Consider the following 15754-nt stretch of genomic DNA (forward strand, 5'->3'; position numbering starts at 1 on the left):
TCACTCCCTTCTTTAGGTTGGAATAATAAGATAGTTAAGTACATGGTGACAATCATTTCTCTTGAAAGAATCAGGGCTGGAGAGATGGCTCAGCAGTAAGAAACACTGGCTACTCTTTCAGAGGCCTCAAGTTTAATTCCTAGCACCCACATGTCTGCTCATACCTGTGTGTAACTCCAGCTCCAGGGCTTATGACATCCTCACATAGAGATACATGCAGGCAAAACACCAATAAACATAAAAATAAAGTTAAAAAAAGACTTGAAAGAATCAAGAAACTTTAATTGTTCATTACATATTCCTAGCACACATGGGCTACTCACTAGGGGATTTTAAATAAGCCAGTGTTTACTCAGTCCCTCTGCTCATTAACAAAAGCTCTGCTTATAGCACCCATAGTACTACCAGCTTTGTAAGCACTGAGAGGCAGCAGAAAGAACCCAGATATCTTCAGTGCCCTTCTTTAATACTCACCTAAAGTTAGGCATGATCTTCCAGACAACATAAAACAAGGACTCAGGACTAAATGCAGTCTGGCTGCCTTGCCATAAAGCACACAGTGTCTTTCTAAACTCTTCTACTAAAGACCTGGAATAGAGGGAGAGACGGCAGGTTTAACATCTTTGGAAGGCCACTAGTTCAACATATACAGCTCAACTGTCTAAAATACATAATAAAAAATGAAAACGTCCAAGTGCTTAGTCTTCTGAACTAAGTCTGATAGCTATGTAAGAGCATTTTAAAAACCCATATAAACAGCAGCATTGTCGACAAAACTAATTTTTAACCTTTATCATTTTGTTCACAGACTGAAAGAAAGCACATAAAGCAGTGGATCGTTCACAAGCAAAGCACTTAAGCATGCTCACTTACAAACTGTCAACAAGCAACAGTGCATCCTCTCCCCATCCCTGCATGTGTCCTTCTTTGCCTCATAAGGCACTTCCAGGCTTATCTGTTCATCTCTGCCTCAAACAGTGTAAGTAGTCACAAGGCTGCTTCTGGGCTTAACTCTACATGGTGATGATCCTTAAAGGAAAACCTAGAAGAGAATTTCTCTTCATTTTTGGTGTTTTATGACAGTACGCCTAGCTATCTTGGACCTGCCATATAGATCAGACTGCCTTAGACTCACTCTTCCGCTTCTACTGGAATTAAAGGTATGCCTGCCATGTCAGGCCTTCAGGAATGCTTCTATTTAGGTTTTTTTCCTACTTTTGACAGGAACTTTCTATTGCACATCTTCTTGGTTACTTCAAACTCACTATGTGCAAAGCGTCTCTAGTTTCTACTGTTCCATGCTCCCCCTGCCCTCCCCCACCAGCTATACTTCACTTCTTCAACACAACCCCCACTTTTTTATCAATCATATAAACTCCTAGAATAAAAACCTGGGAGTGTGCCATCTTCTGGGGGAATTTCCTGAGGAAAAAAAAGTAATCTTTATCAATCCCTTCTTTCTCCCAGAGTTAAGACACATTAGTAATGGTAGCATCCCACTATCTGGGACTAAATAAATAAAAGATGAGCAAGAAGGAACCTAATGATTTTGCACAACAGTCCTTGACAGATCATTTACATAGAAAATAAAACCGTGAACATTTAAGTTACAGTTAATTATGATTTTCTGTGCATGTACTAAACTGATACACTTTGAATTCAGTTCCTAGATCTATCAGTATAACCAATCACTCTTGTATACTTGATAGCTTCTTTCTCAACCCTGTAATCTAGCAGGTGCCTCCCAGCAGACGCTGGGATAGCCACAAGGTGCTTGCTCAGCTTTCCTTGCAGCTGGAGCAATGTACAGTCTGAAGCAGGAGTTAAGTAACACTAAAAAAGCAGACACAACACCAAATCCTCTTTGGAGGTGGACAAGGTAGCAAGCACCATCCCACATCCAGGGACAGCAAAGGCAGCAGTATCCTTGAAGGGCAGCTCTACATGACTGTGGCTATGGTGTTAGCTCTGTTCTGACTTTCAACACATCCAGTAATGTAGACTCGACAACTCTTCTTCAGTATATTATTTTTGGCCAAATCAGCCAGTGTCAATTTCTGTAGGCTGTAACCAAATTTCAAATAACAACAAAACACCAAATGCTTTTCTCAACTTTTGCACATATGTATTTTCTCCTCATTATTTCACTGCTGTCTCTGACACAATGGAAGCCCCATTAAATGCAGGTACTTTTCCATTCATTCTATACGCTGCCACCAAACAAAACTCCCTTCACATAGCAAATGACCCCTTCTCAATATCAGGGCTCTATCTGCTCTAGCCAATATTCTAACTTGTTCTTTCCTACTCTCCCTCTTCTCTCTCACTGAGACAGGGCAGTATCTTATAAATCGGCCTTTTAAAATTGTGAAAAAGAGTTGTGTGGGGGAATGAAACAGGCAGACAGAAAAAACATTATATACATATGGATGGGTAAGCCATGTCTGTGCTTCAGTAAGGGTAAGGAAAAGATGTACTATGCTTCTATTGTAACACAGCAGACCTTCTGAACTCCAGAAGGGCAAAGCTGCAGTGAGTCTGAATATAAACTGGTCTTTGATAACTACTTCTGCTAATAACCCCTCCATATTAACTCAAATTGACTATTAATGTTATTACCCAAATAGGCTTACTCTAACACTATCAGACCAATAGATTAAGATCAACTAGTGATACTTATAGATGTCCACACCTGAACGTCTGTGCATATATACAGATGCCTGCAAAGACTTGAGCAGTGCTAAAATAGCCTTCCCGTTATAATAGCAGAAATTAAAAAAAAACAATTATTAAGATTATAAGCTAGATTAATGCGATTTAGGAAGAGCTTTATAAAATCTACTTATTAGTTAAAATATAAAAATCAGGAGAGAGATTCATTTGTTTTGCAGCTCAAAGCCAGAAAGGCCATTTCTGGTAACTCACACATTGCTGTCCCCTTGGCTCCTGGTGTGGTATGTTCGCCTTCCTGCTGTTTTCCCATTCCTTAACTCCACAGCAGGCAGTTCTTTGAAATAACAGCAAAACTGCTCAATGTTACTATTTTAAAAGGAAGTGAAGAAAATTATTTTTTTAAAGAAAAGAATTTAAAGGACAGTAAAAAAGGTTCTACAAAATCTACACAAGAATTTTCAAAATGTGATCTGTCACTTGTCTCATTACACAGTACACAATACCATTGTGTTTCACTGCTCTTCCCTCACTCCGAGAAACGCACAGAAGTACAGCTCTGAGGGGATTCCCCTCCATCATAGGTTATCCCGTCTCTTCCTCCTTTCTCTTCCCTCCTTCTCTCCTTCTCCCCCTTCTCTTGCCTTGAACTTCCTCTGTGGTACCTCAGACTTCTAAGCCCCCTGCCTTACTTCTCAAATGCTGCTGTTACAGGCATGCACCAGCACACCTGGCCTATGTGTGCTAAGGACCACACCAGGGTCTGCTGTGGACTTGACGTGTTCCCTATCAACTGAACTACACACCAACTTTCACTTCTCTCTTTTAGTGTACTTATTTCCAGATATTCAATAAAATAATTTCCTCAAAACAAACCATGAAACCAACCATATTTTTTAGACATGCTATATAAGATCACAGGGACAAATTGACTAGAATTTCTCTGAGGAAGAAGAGGTAAGTGAAATGGCAAAATCTGCCTTTAAGGTAGATTCAGTGTGGCTCTGCTCTATCTGGAGTGTGGACTGGGAAGATCACTAACTCCAGCCTTAGATGTCTCATTAAAGTCTGAAAGTATAAAGCTTTCAAAATAGTTTCTTCTACTGAGGTCAGCCCTATTGGCCACTTTCTTTTTACCACTCTCTTATACTCTAAAGTTCTCATGACTAATGCCTGAAATAAGCTCTAAACCTTTAGTCTACAGACTAAAAAGCCCATGGGCCCGACATATCCCCCAGCCTAGGAACTTTTATGTTTTCAATGAAGGATTTTTTTTTTAACTTATCTTTTCCTTCTCTAAGCTATATCGCCCAAGCTGGGTTTAAGCTGCCCTAGCTTCCTGAGTAGATGACATCTGGATAAAATAGGAGAGAAATACCTACATGGTCTAAAATGTTTACTGTCCCCCCCTTTCTCAGAGAAGTTGTCCTGACCCTCCTGTGGCCATTCAAGAAACAATGAGAAACAAGAGCTAACTGTAATTTTCTAACAAAAGATGCCTGAAGGAGTTTAGACAAACTGCATTATTTATTCTTTCCTCCTACTGTATGAAGTAGAAGTTATTTTCTCAATTCTCTAATGAGGACAAAGCACCGAAGCTAGAGTTAGAGGCAGAAAACAGGCTCTGAACACTGAGCCTTTGCTCCCAAGCTGTAATATCAAAAACTTCTGACTGTAGCATTCATTACCTGAGTGACTGAAGGATAGCATTCATGAAACAAGTGTTGCCCAAATTTCGAAGGCCTGTGGCACAAATGGCAGTCGTACTTCCCTGTAACACGGAAGAAAAGGCCATCAGTGTTGCCAAGGACAGCTAGCTACTTCAAACATCTAAGTTAAGCCAAGGTCTCTGCTTGAAACTCCAGCACCATGCCTGTCTGGAAGTATTTCTTTTCCCTTTTCTGCCTAGTGATTATTTCAGACAAATTTTCTAGGCTATGTGAGGGCACGGATATTTTAGTGACTGTGAGAAAATAAGCATCAATAAATACCATGGATGAAAAAACAAAACAAAACAGGGAAATACATTTTAAGGTAGTGCATTTATAAGATTCTACTAAAATTATAAGTTGAAAAATCAAAACATGTAAACCCCAACTTTTAACTGAAAAGCATACTCAAGTGAAAGATATTTTTCCTAGCAGTGGGGCATGAACCATAAACCACTACCTGACTTCTTAAAAGATAAGAGGCTTGGTTTTCTTATTAGTTCGACAAATGCCCCAAGATATCTAAATACTACACCAGGAGGCAAATTCTCCAGTCCAACCCAAAAGATCTCTGCCTATAATTCAGATTAGCTATTTCTTCTACAAAATCCTTAAGACTTTAAGCATGTCCAGTGACAGCAGAGAGTTAAATGCACGGCAAAAATACTGCTAAGTCATTTAAAAATATGTAGTGACTTTAAAACTCTATTAATATACGAGTGGTTTCCAAAATGAGGATGAATACTTATACTTCATGGTGAAATTACATTAATGAAGCCCTGAGGTAAAACAAAACAAAACAAAACAAAACAAACACAAAACTACCAAAAGCTCAGACCAATAGAACCTGGGGAACTGTGCAGGACAGTTTTGTGTCAGCTTGACACAGGCTAGAGTTATCTGAAAGGAGGGGAATTCAATTAAGAAAATGACTTCCTTAAAAGCAGGCTGTAGGCAAGCCTGTAAGGAATATCCCTACTTAGAGGTTGATGAGGGAGGGCCTAGCCCATTATGGATAAGACCACCCCTGATCCTGGGTTCTATAAGCAAGTTGAGCCATGGGAAGCAAACCAGTAAGTATCACCACTCCATGGCTTCTGCAGACATCAACTCCTGCCTCCAGGTTCCTGCCCTGTTTGAGTTCCTGTCCTGACTGCCTTTAATGATGAACTGTGATTTAGAAGTGTAAGCCAAACAAATGCTTTCCTCTCCAAGTTACTTTGGTCATGGCCTTTCATCAAAGCAATAACAATCCTAGTGAAAGAAAAATGATCTCTAGAGTACCACAGAAGGTACCTCAATAAGCACCAAGAGTGACCTGCTTGGACTGGGTGTGCAGGGTGTAGTGGGCCACACCTTTAGTCAGAGGCAGAGGCAGGCTGATTTTTTTTAGTTCAAGGCCAGCCTGGTCTATCTATATAGACTGGCCAGGACTATATAGTGAAACCCTGTCTCAAACAACAACAACCAAACAAACAAAAAATAGTAAACTGTTTTCAGGGTGGTACATGCCTGCAACACTGGAGAGGCAGAGGCAGAGGCAGAGGCAGGCAGATTGCTGAGTTTGAGGCCAGCCTTGTCTACATAAAGAATTCTAAGATATCCAGGGCTACATAGATGGTCTCCAAAAAGGAGTGGGAAGGCATGTATAAGTGGCAAAATGTTTTTGAAACATTTCAAATCAAGGCACACTTAATAAAAGTTTGTAACAGGTAAGAGCACTTGTTAGAGCTGTGACAAATGGCAATTAGACATAAGAATAAATTTAATTACTTACATTTACTTTTAATAACTTGCTGTTTAGTGATGAGTTTTCCAATAATTTTCTTTTTCTGTGCCTGTCCGCTGTAAAGGCTGAGCTATTGAAATATAAACAGACAGTTAAAAAGACATTTGGGTTTTTAAAATATAAATTATTATATTCTCAGTTAGTCTCAAAATAGTAGAATCTGCTAGACCAGTGGTTTTCAACCTGTGGGTTGTGACTCTTTGGGGAGTTGAACAACCCTTTCACAGGAGTCTCATATCTGATATCCTGCATATCGGATACAATTCATAACAGGAACAAAATTACAGTATGAAGCATCAACAAAATAATGTTATAGTTGGGGTCTTGACACCAATAAGCCCATGTTTCCTCTGCTTATTTCTTAATGGTATGTATGAATCTGAGATGTTTGCAGTGTTTTGCTATTATTTTTTAAGCTGCAAAAAATTACTGTTTGTTTTTCTAGTTTGTGCTTATGTGTGTGCTGGCTTCCAAGCTCGTGGACTTCCAGAAAGATTAATACCTTTGGTCTTTTTCAACAGCCTCCCTGAGCTTCTTTTTAGATATATGAAAGGTGGCAGTGTCAGGGTGAGATCCACTGCTCTAGTCCCACGCTAGCCATTTACATTTAGACTTAATAAAACTGAAAATCAGTTTCTCAGTGACTTAGAGTCCCTTCAGTGCCAATGTCTCTCACCAGACATAGCCCTATGTGGCTCATCTCCAATGAAGGAACTAAAAGCACTTTGAAAAAGTAAGCAGCCAAAGGATGACACAAGTACCTAGACTACTGGTCCTTCCTTTTCTCAGTTTTATAATCTGATTTGTGGATTTGGATTCCACAATGGAATGTTTTTAACAGCCTTTTCTCAGTCCTAGTTTTATATCTATTCAGGCAGTGAGACATGCATTAAAGTCTTTAGTTCACGGATACCATATAGTGTTGGAATAGAAGATATTTTTCCTCTCTATTATTTTGGAATATTCTACTAATTTATACTTAGGATGCCAAGAGATACTGTAGATAGCTTATTTTCACAATACTTTCAATATACCAAACCAGTTGCCAAAATAAATCAGATGGGCCTGACAATGTAGGTGATCTGTGATGAACTACACAAATTTCACTTGAGGTAACTTGTCACTACGGGGCCACGAAGCTTCAAAGGCATTGCTATGTGTCATGGTTTGTATATTCTTGGACCAGGGAGTGGCACCATTTGTAGGTGTGACCTGGTTGGAGTAGGTGTGTCACTGTGGGTGTGGGCTTAAGACCCTCACCCTAGTTGCCTGGAAGTCAGTCTTCCACTAGCAGCCTTTGGATGAAGATGTAGAACTCTTAACTCTCAGCTCAGCCTGTACCATGCCTGCCTGGATGCTGCCATGCTCCCACCTTGATGATAATGAACTGAACCTCTGAACCTCTAAGCCAACCCCAATAAAATGTTGTTTTTTATAAGACTTGCCTTTGCCTTGGTCATGGTGTCTGTTCACAGCTGTAAAACCCTAAGACACTATGTGAGTTTCTATTTACTATTTCAGGAGTTTCATCTGAATAGGCAATTTGGCTATAGCAAGACAAGTCTTCCCATCAATTTTTCAATTTCTTTCAGGTGACAACACATCCACAGCTCTTTGTAATTTCAAGTTCTATGTACTTCTTTACCAAAGAGACAAAAAACCTGAGGTCCTACGCTGTGGTTTATTTGCAAAGTGCACACTCAAGACACTTGAACCTAACTTCTCTTAAAATAATACAGAAAGAAATCTGTCTTCCAAAGCAGATCTTCAATTCAGCAGAAAATTTCTAATGCCAAATATTTCTATAATTATCTTAATGTCTTGTGAGTGAACTGAAATTAGCTTGTAACTTTGTGGGTAGTAGTAATTTTAAAACCAGTTCTTGGGCCTTGGATATAGTTTACAATAAATATTGAATGAAATATAGGCAGAGTTTAGATATCTAATTCAAAGGCTTTGTTTATCAACATTTCAATTGCATTCATATCATGCTGATTACAAAGCTCTCCCAAAAAAACGAACAAAAACAAAAAACAAGAAAACAAAACAACAAACAAAAAAACACCACTTGGTGACTCTGAGTGTCCCCTCCCCTTTCCAGGACCCCATTACTCACTTTTCCAAGTTCTGTAAGTGTTCTCTCACTTTCTGTACCAGGCCCAGCTTGGTGTCGTTGACCACAAAATCGTCACAGCGATAACTGCAAAAAAAAAAATCCTAATCAGTGTGTATAAAGAGCTTGAGAAAAGTGCATCATCAGTGAAGCACTGAGCGGCCTGGCCGCTGCCACAGTCACAAGGCTGGCTCTACAGGCCACTGTGCTGGGCTGAGCTTCAAGAGGATTTGGATTCCTTGTGTTTTTAACGGCCTTTTCTTAAAGCCACGTATGCAATGAACACTAGTCTTTTCACATTTTTAGTTAAAAGCTCTTCAGTTCTTTTGAAAATGAAGTAAGCTGCTACGTGAGCTACATTTTTGTTAGTGGAGCATAATATACAGAAAAGGAACAAAAAGTGGCCATTCTTTCCCAGCAGCATTAAGCCTCACACCTTACAGTGATGCTTCTCCACCCAAATTAGTGGGGAGTTTGGAGGAGGAAAAACTAAAGTGAAAAGTAGAGAAAATGTAATTAATCTGTAGGTAAAGCCACATAGAAAAACTAAAATATGCACAGTAAACATTTAATTAGCAGAAAGAATGCTGATGAGTTGGGACCTTCCAGTCCTAGACTGCATCTTTCAGTTCAATGATGAGGATTTGAGAAAAAATGTTTACAATGGTTTAAAAAATTGATAGTTTATGTGGTAGTAAGTCAGTAAGTGAATAATGCAAGGAACTGCACAAGATAAACTTTGATTTTTGCATTAGCATTCAACTTTTTCCTGGAAGAAGGTCAGTTTTAACAAAAACTACTTATAGACTAGGACTAAGGTTTTGTTTTATTTTGTTCTTAATATGCAGCTTTGTATAAAACCATTTTTCATTAAGCACCAAAAAATAAAAATAACATTCTGAGAAAACAAAACTTTAAAGGCATACAACTAGTAATAAGTGGGTTGGCCATCTGGAGCACAATCCAAAAGGTGTCTCATATATGAAATTAGTTGGTAAGAATAAAAGTGACAAGGGAAAGTAATTTAAGAAAAGTTACACACAAAATTATTGTGATTCATTCAAAGCAATGAAAATCTAAGCAAATGTGTCTAGAGACTTTATAATGTCACCTGTATGATTACTGAATGCACACTGTCAATCAGGACTTTTCTAAGACAGTCTTCAAGTTCTCGGGGTTAACTCCAAGCATTCTACAAACATCCAGAGCAAACCTTCACAACCCAGAACTACCATTCTTTCTAGAATCAAGATGCCTACACAGGAAGAGGTTTAATTATCTCTCCTTTCAGCATAAATAGTAAGGTATAAGGCTACTTTATCTTTGAAAATCTGAACTTCAGGCACTTGGTACCTCAATGAACACTAAGCATTCCCTAAAGAACAAATTACATTTTCATCCTATGTTTCCATAAATTATTACACATCATTTTGATATAACAGCACCCAAGTGTTCAAACCAAAAACCACTCCAATTGCCAACACTAGAAGATGCAGTCTAAGCAACTTCAGATCACAAGATGCCACCATACATTTACATTAGAGTAAACCTCTAACTGCTCCCTAAAGATGGTACTTTTGTTTAAAGAAATAAATTATTTCAAATTAAGTAACTGGTTCTCTTCTTAAAGTATACCTTTTGGTATCCCATGGATTCAGCCTAGGGTATAAAATAGCAGTGGTTAAAGTAACATTTTTATATATTGAAATATGTAGATTTATGTGTAATCTTGTCCTGTACTGAGTCTGGCTCAAGCAAGTCAAGTTGTTTCCTATCTCTAAATGATCCACTTTGTTTTCATTACTAAATTGTAGAAATGGACTGAGATGACTAAACACAAACAGAACTGAGCTTTTACAAAGTTTCACTAATGTGTTTACCCCACAACTAATGCAGTGTCAAACCTTTCCCTATTAGCCACAGCTTCAACCTATGAGGCTGCATTTTGCTTTCATCCTTCAAATATACGATGTGGTGATTTACAAGCCAGGTGCTTGCATCATTCCTAGCCTTACATAGAACATCACCAATCATATGTCAACAGAGTCAAATGACATGCCTATGAAACAATAGAGATGTAGTGTTTATATCAGCTTGTGCAAACAGCACCAGTTACAGGAAGACCTAATTGATAAACAAACTGAAATATTATCACTTAATTATAATAATTTTCAAGATGAAAATTAAGAATGGAGGTTCTGTGGAGATTAGCTTTTATAATCAGAATATAAATAAAGATATGGTCATTAAACTCATTATCTCCTACCATTTTTATTTAATAGTAGATTTTTTTGAAACTACACTTCTTTCATTTCCCCCATTTTCCTTTCCTCCCTCAACAATTTGAAAGAGAAAACAGGTGCTGCATGGGAGGGGTTGGAGGGAGGAAAGAAAAATAGGGCAAATTATAGGAGTATAATTTTAAAAAATAAAGCTATTATTAAAAAGTGGTAAGAGGGGCTGGAGAGATGGCTCAGTGGTTAAGAGCACCAACTGCTCTTCCAGAGGTCCTGAGTTCAATTCCCAACAACCACAACCACATGGTGGCTCACAACCATCTGTAATGGGATCTGATGCCCTCTTCTGGTGTGTCTGAAGACATCCACAGTGTATATAAATAAAATAAATCTTTAAAAAAAGAAAACATGGGGGGGCCGGTGGTAAGAGATACTAAGGTTGGGTGTGATGGTGTGTATCTTTAATCCCAGCATCTGGGAGAGAGAAGCAGGCAAACCGGATCCCAGTCTGCTCTACACAGTGAGTTTCAGGTCAGGCAGGGTTTCATAGTCAAAAATAAACAAACAAATAAATAAATATTAAAAAGGTAAGAGACATTGCCCAACTGATCATTCAGATGTGTTATTGCTCAAATGGTGTGCAATTTTACAAAGAAATACCTCGATCTCAGAAACCTGTTTGTTCTCTAATGAGTAGATCTCGTAAGACAGGAGGTGGGAAGAATTGGGAGGAGTAGAGAGAGGGAAACAGAATCAGAATATAAATAAAGATATGGTCATTAAACTCATTATCTCCTACCATTTTTACTTAATAGTAGATTTTTTTGAAACTACACTTCTTTCATTTCCCCCATTTTCCTTTCCTCCCTTCAACCCCTCCCCTGCAGCCCCTTTGTTCTCTCTCAAACTCATGGACTTGTTTTACTTTAATTGTTGACATACACACACACACACACATGTGCATGTGTGAATTCATAAATATATAAATACAACTTGTTCAGTATGTAAACAGGCTTCTAAAGGAAAATAAAATAAAATAAAAACACATCAGAATTGAGCAAAACAAACAGAAGGAAACGAGCCTAAAGGCATGCACAAAAACCAAGAGACCCACTCTCATATACTCAGGAATTCCATCAAAAAACACTAAACTGGAAGCCATGCTATACAGGCAAAAGACCTACAGAAGAGAGAAGAGAGGAGAGAGGAGAGAGTAGAGAGGAGAGAGGAGAGAGGAGAGAGGAAAGAGAGGAGAGAGAGAGGAGAGAGAGAGGAGAGAGGGGAGGGGAGGGGAGGGGAGGGGAGGGGAGGGGAGGGGTTAAATGAAAGATGTTTTTAAGGAAAACAAAAAGCTCTGACATGACGTGAGACAAGGAAGGAACCTCCAAAGATGCCACTGAGTTTTCTGTTAGCCATCTACTGTTAGGCATGCAGCCTTAAGAGTAGTTTGTTTCCCCAGTGAGACTCCCTTGAAGGAAAGTAAATTTTCATTTGGAAGAAGTTATCAATTGAAGATTGCTTCTGCGTAAGGGATCAGGGCATGCGTCCACTTCTCCTTGTAGCACTAGAGCCCCCATCTGATGTACCCCTGTGTAGGTCCTATGCATGCTGCTTCAGCCTCTGTGTGTTCATTTGTATGTAAATCCTGTTGATTTTGAGGGCCTTCTAAGTCTTACACTTTTTGCCTCATCTTCTGAAGTGTTCTGAACCCTGGGGGTGGATTTGATGGAGACACCCCTTTTAGGGCTGAGTGTTCCTAGGTCTCTTACTCTCTACATAATGTCTGCCTGCGGTCTCAGTATTTGTTCTCCTCTGTTACAGGAGGAAGCTTCTCTGATGATTGCTGAGCAAGGCACTGGTGTATGAGTACAGCAGAATGTCATTAGGAGTCATTTCATTGCCACTTTCTTCGCATATTTAACAGTAGTGTTTATTATCTGGTTTTACCCTAAGTCCCTGGGCTATCTAGTTTCACATTCTTAGTCACCCAAATAGTGTCAGGTATGGATTCCCTCTCCTGGAATGGGCCTTATGTCAAATCAGATATCAGTTTCTTCCACAAGCTTTGTGCCACCATTGCATTAGCATGTCTTGCAGGCAGGCCACCATTGATGCTCAGAGGGGTTTTGGCCGGGTTGATGTTTACATTTCTCCTTTGGCAGTGTACAGAGTACCTTCCTGTACTAAAGACACTAGCATGTAAGGGGTGAAGACTATGGATAGACCAGCTCAACTTCCCCATGTTCTATAGTTGTATAGGTATTGTCTGCAGCAATAGGGCATTGAAGTCAGTTTCTGGATAGCAACCTGTACTCTTCACAACAGCCTGGGTTATTTGGGAGTTCCCATGGGACCACTCCATTTTGACAACTTAATTAGATGCAAGCCAATCCTGGTGCTGGAAGCTTGATTTGATGATAAAACATGGTCGGTTGGGACTCCATTTCCTCCATTATTTGGCAATTTTGACTTTATATAATGTATACATTTTATGAAGATTCTACTGTATTAGATTTCCGTATTATTCTTTAATGGCTCTTATTTTAGAAGTCTCTCCACATATTCTCTCCCTCATCTCGATCTTTCCTTCCATTCTCCACTTGATCCTCCTATTCTGGGTCTCACCCCTATCCACTCATAACTATCAATTCTATTTCCCTTTTTTAGGGAGATCTGTCTACCTTAGTCTCTTACTTTACCTCAACTCTGGTTATCATTGACTTAACGACTCCAAGCCCTAGTACATGAAAATAAGTGTTCCACAAAGTACAGATGCAAAGGCACATTAGAAAGGTGGTGCACGCTTTAGTCCCAGCACTCGGGAGGCAGAGGCAGGCGGATTTCTGAGTTCGAGGCCAGCCTGGTCTACAAAGTGAGTTCCAGGACAGCCAGGGCTACACAGAGAAACCCTGTCTCGAAAAACTTAAAAAAAGAAAGAAAGAAAGAAAGCTCTCCTCTGGCTTTGATACATTAGAAAGCTCTCCTCCTGGATTTTTTATGACTTGGATTGAGAAACTGTGATAGGAGAAACTGGGCAAAATTCAGATAGTCTTTGTTGTGCAAGCAAATCCAGAATTCATTATCTCTTCACATTCACAGACTATCTTCATCACTGGACTAACTGTTAAGCTATTATATTTATACTTTCGTAAGCTTTTATTTAGTGATTTTTAGTGATTCTTCAAGTAAATATGAGCTCCACTTTGACTATTTTCTAGGTAAAGAGAAAGGCTCATTTATTTCTTAGAAGGGGGGGGGGGACAAACAAAAAAGCAAAACAGAAAAATTAGGTAAATTGGTATTTAAAAAAATTCACAAAGCATATTTGGGTAGCTGGAGGGACAGCTCTTCAGAGTACTCAAGTTCAACTCCCAGCATCCACGATGGAGCTGGGGGAAGCTCAGAAACCACCTGTAACTCCAACTCCAGGAGAATCCAAAGTCCTCTTCTGGCCTCCACAGGCACCCACAGGCATGGGGCATACATTCAGACACAGACGTATGTATAGGAATTAAAAATAAAACTTTTGAAAAATCAGAAAGCACAGTAACATTTGAAGCCACTGGATAAGAAAATGGGGGCGGGGAGGAAGAAACCCACGGTATTTTTGTTTCTGATCCATGAAACAAGCATCAAGTATGTATCCTTGAGCTAGACATAAGTATTTTAAGGCTCTGTGGTAGAGTACTTCAGCATTTGAAGTTCAATCCTTAGCAATGAAGAAAAACAAAAACCAAAAAACCTTAGCAGTTTTAAACTTCACCTAATAAAGAGTTAATAAAATTCTAGTTAAACATACAGTATATTGAAAGGTTCAAGGCCAGCCTGGCCTACAGAGCAAGTTCCAGGACAGCCAGGGCTACACAGTGGAAAAAAACAAAAACAAAAAAACAAAAAGTGATACAGGATGGTATTACATGCATATTACCATAAAGAAAAAAATACACCTGAATGATTTTACTATCATATACTGAAAAAACAAGTATTAAGTAGAAGGCAGAATTTTCATAAACAGTACAAGTTATTTATACCACTATATAGTCGAGTTAGAAAATGTGTAATGTTGAAGCTTGCTATTCCATATTCTGCTTGCTCTAGTAAAAAAAACAAACATACAACAGGGTTTTTTCTTTTTCTTTTTTTATTGGGTATTTTATTTATTTACATTTAAAATGTTATCCCTTTTCCTGGTTTCCCCTCCAGAAACCCCCTATCTCATCCTCCCTCCCCCTGCTTTTATGAGGGTGCTCCCCCTCCAACCCATCCACTCCTGCTTCCCTGCCCTGGCATTCCCTTACACCAGGCCAATGCACCTTCACAGGACCAAGGACCTCTCCTCCCACTGATGTCCAACAAGGCCAGCCTCTGCTACATATGTGGCTGGAGCCATGGGTTCCTCCATGTGTACTCTTTGGTTGGTGGTTTAGTCCCTGGGAGCTCTGGGAAGTCTGGTTGATTGATGTTGTTCTTCCTATGGGGTTGCAAACCCCTTCAGCTCCTTCAATCCTTTCTCTAACTGCTCCATTGGGGACTCCGTGCTCAGTCCAATGGTTGGCTGCAAGCATCCACCTCTGTATTTGTCAGGCTCTGGCAGAGCCTCTCAGGAAGCAGCCCTATCAGGCTCCTGTCAGCAAGCACTTCTTGGCATCCACAATAGTGTCTGAGTTTGGTGACTCTATATGGGATGGATTCCTCAGTGGGGCAGTCTCTGGATGGTCTTTGTTTCAGTCTTTGCTCCACACTTTGTCTCAGTATCTCCTCCCATGGGCATTTTGTTCCCCCTTCTAAGAAGGACTGAAGTATCCATGGTCTTCCTTCTTCTTGAGCTTCATTTGGTCTATGAATTCTATGTTGGGTGTTCCGAGATTCTGGGCTAATATTCACTTATTATTATAAGTGTGTTCTTTTGTGATTGGGTTACTTCATTCACGATGATATTTTCTAGTTCCATCCATTTACCTAAGAATTTCATAAATTCATCATTTTTAATAGCTGAGTAGTATTTCATTGTGTAAATGTACCACATTTCTTGTATCCATTCCTCTATTGAGGGACATCTGGGTTCTTTCCAGCTTCTGGCTATTATAAATAAGGTTGCTATGAACATAGTGGAGCATGTGTCCTTATTACATGCTGGAGCATCTTCTGGGTATATGTCCAGGAATGGTATAGCTGTATCCTCCGGTAGTACTATGTCCAATTTTCTGAGGAACCGCCGGACTGATTTCCAGAGTGG

The 15754-nt window shown here is 39.4% G+C and overlaps 1 protein-coding gene across 9 annotated transcripts in view; it reads right to left on the minus strand.

Annotated features, from left to right (window-relative positions):
• Usp3 (ubiquitin specific peptidase 3) overlaps positions 1 to 15754 on the minus strand; it is a 78510-nt gene that overhangs the window by 24949 nt on the left and 37807 nt on the right. For 6 of the 9 annotated variants that reach the window (NM_144937.4, XM_017313339.2, XM_017313340.2 and 3 more), the window contains 5 exons: positions 8285 to 8368; positions 6157 to 6238; positions 4359 to 4441; positions 2926 to 3039; positions 475 to 588 (listed from right to left, as the gene is read on the minus strand). In NM_144937.4, coding sequence (NP_659186.1) covers positions 475 to 588; positions 2926 to 3039; positions 4359 to 4441; positions 6157 to 6238; positions 8285 to 8368 — 477 coding nt within the window. Of the gene's footprint in view, positions 1 to 474; positions 589 to 873; positions 2844 to 2925; positions 3040 to 4358; positions 4442 to 6156; positions 6239 to 8284; positions 8369 to 15754 lie in introns of those variants that run through there. The other 3 variants (NM_001302122.1, NM_001302116.1, XM_006511114.4) reach the window with 3 other exon arrangements.

The sequence above is a fragment of the Mus musculus genome, chromosome 9 (genome assembly GCF_000001635.26).
Source record: "Mus musculus strain C57BL/6J chromosome 9, GRCm38.p6 C57BL/6J".
In the NCBI taxonomy this organism is placed as follows: Eukaryota; Metazoa; Chordata; class Mammalia; order Rodentia; family Muridae; genus Mus; species Mus musculus.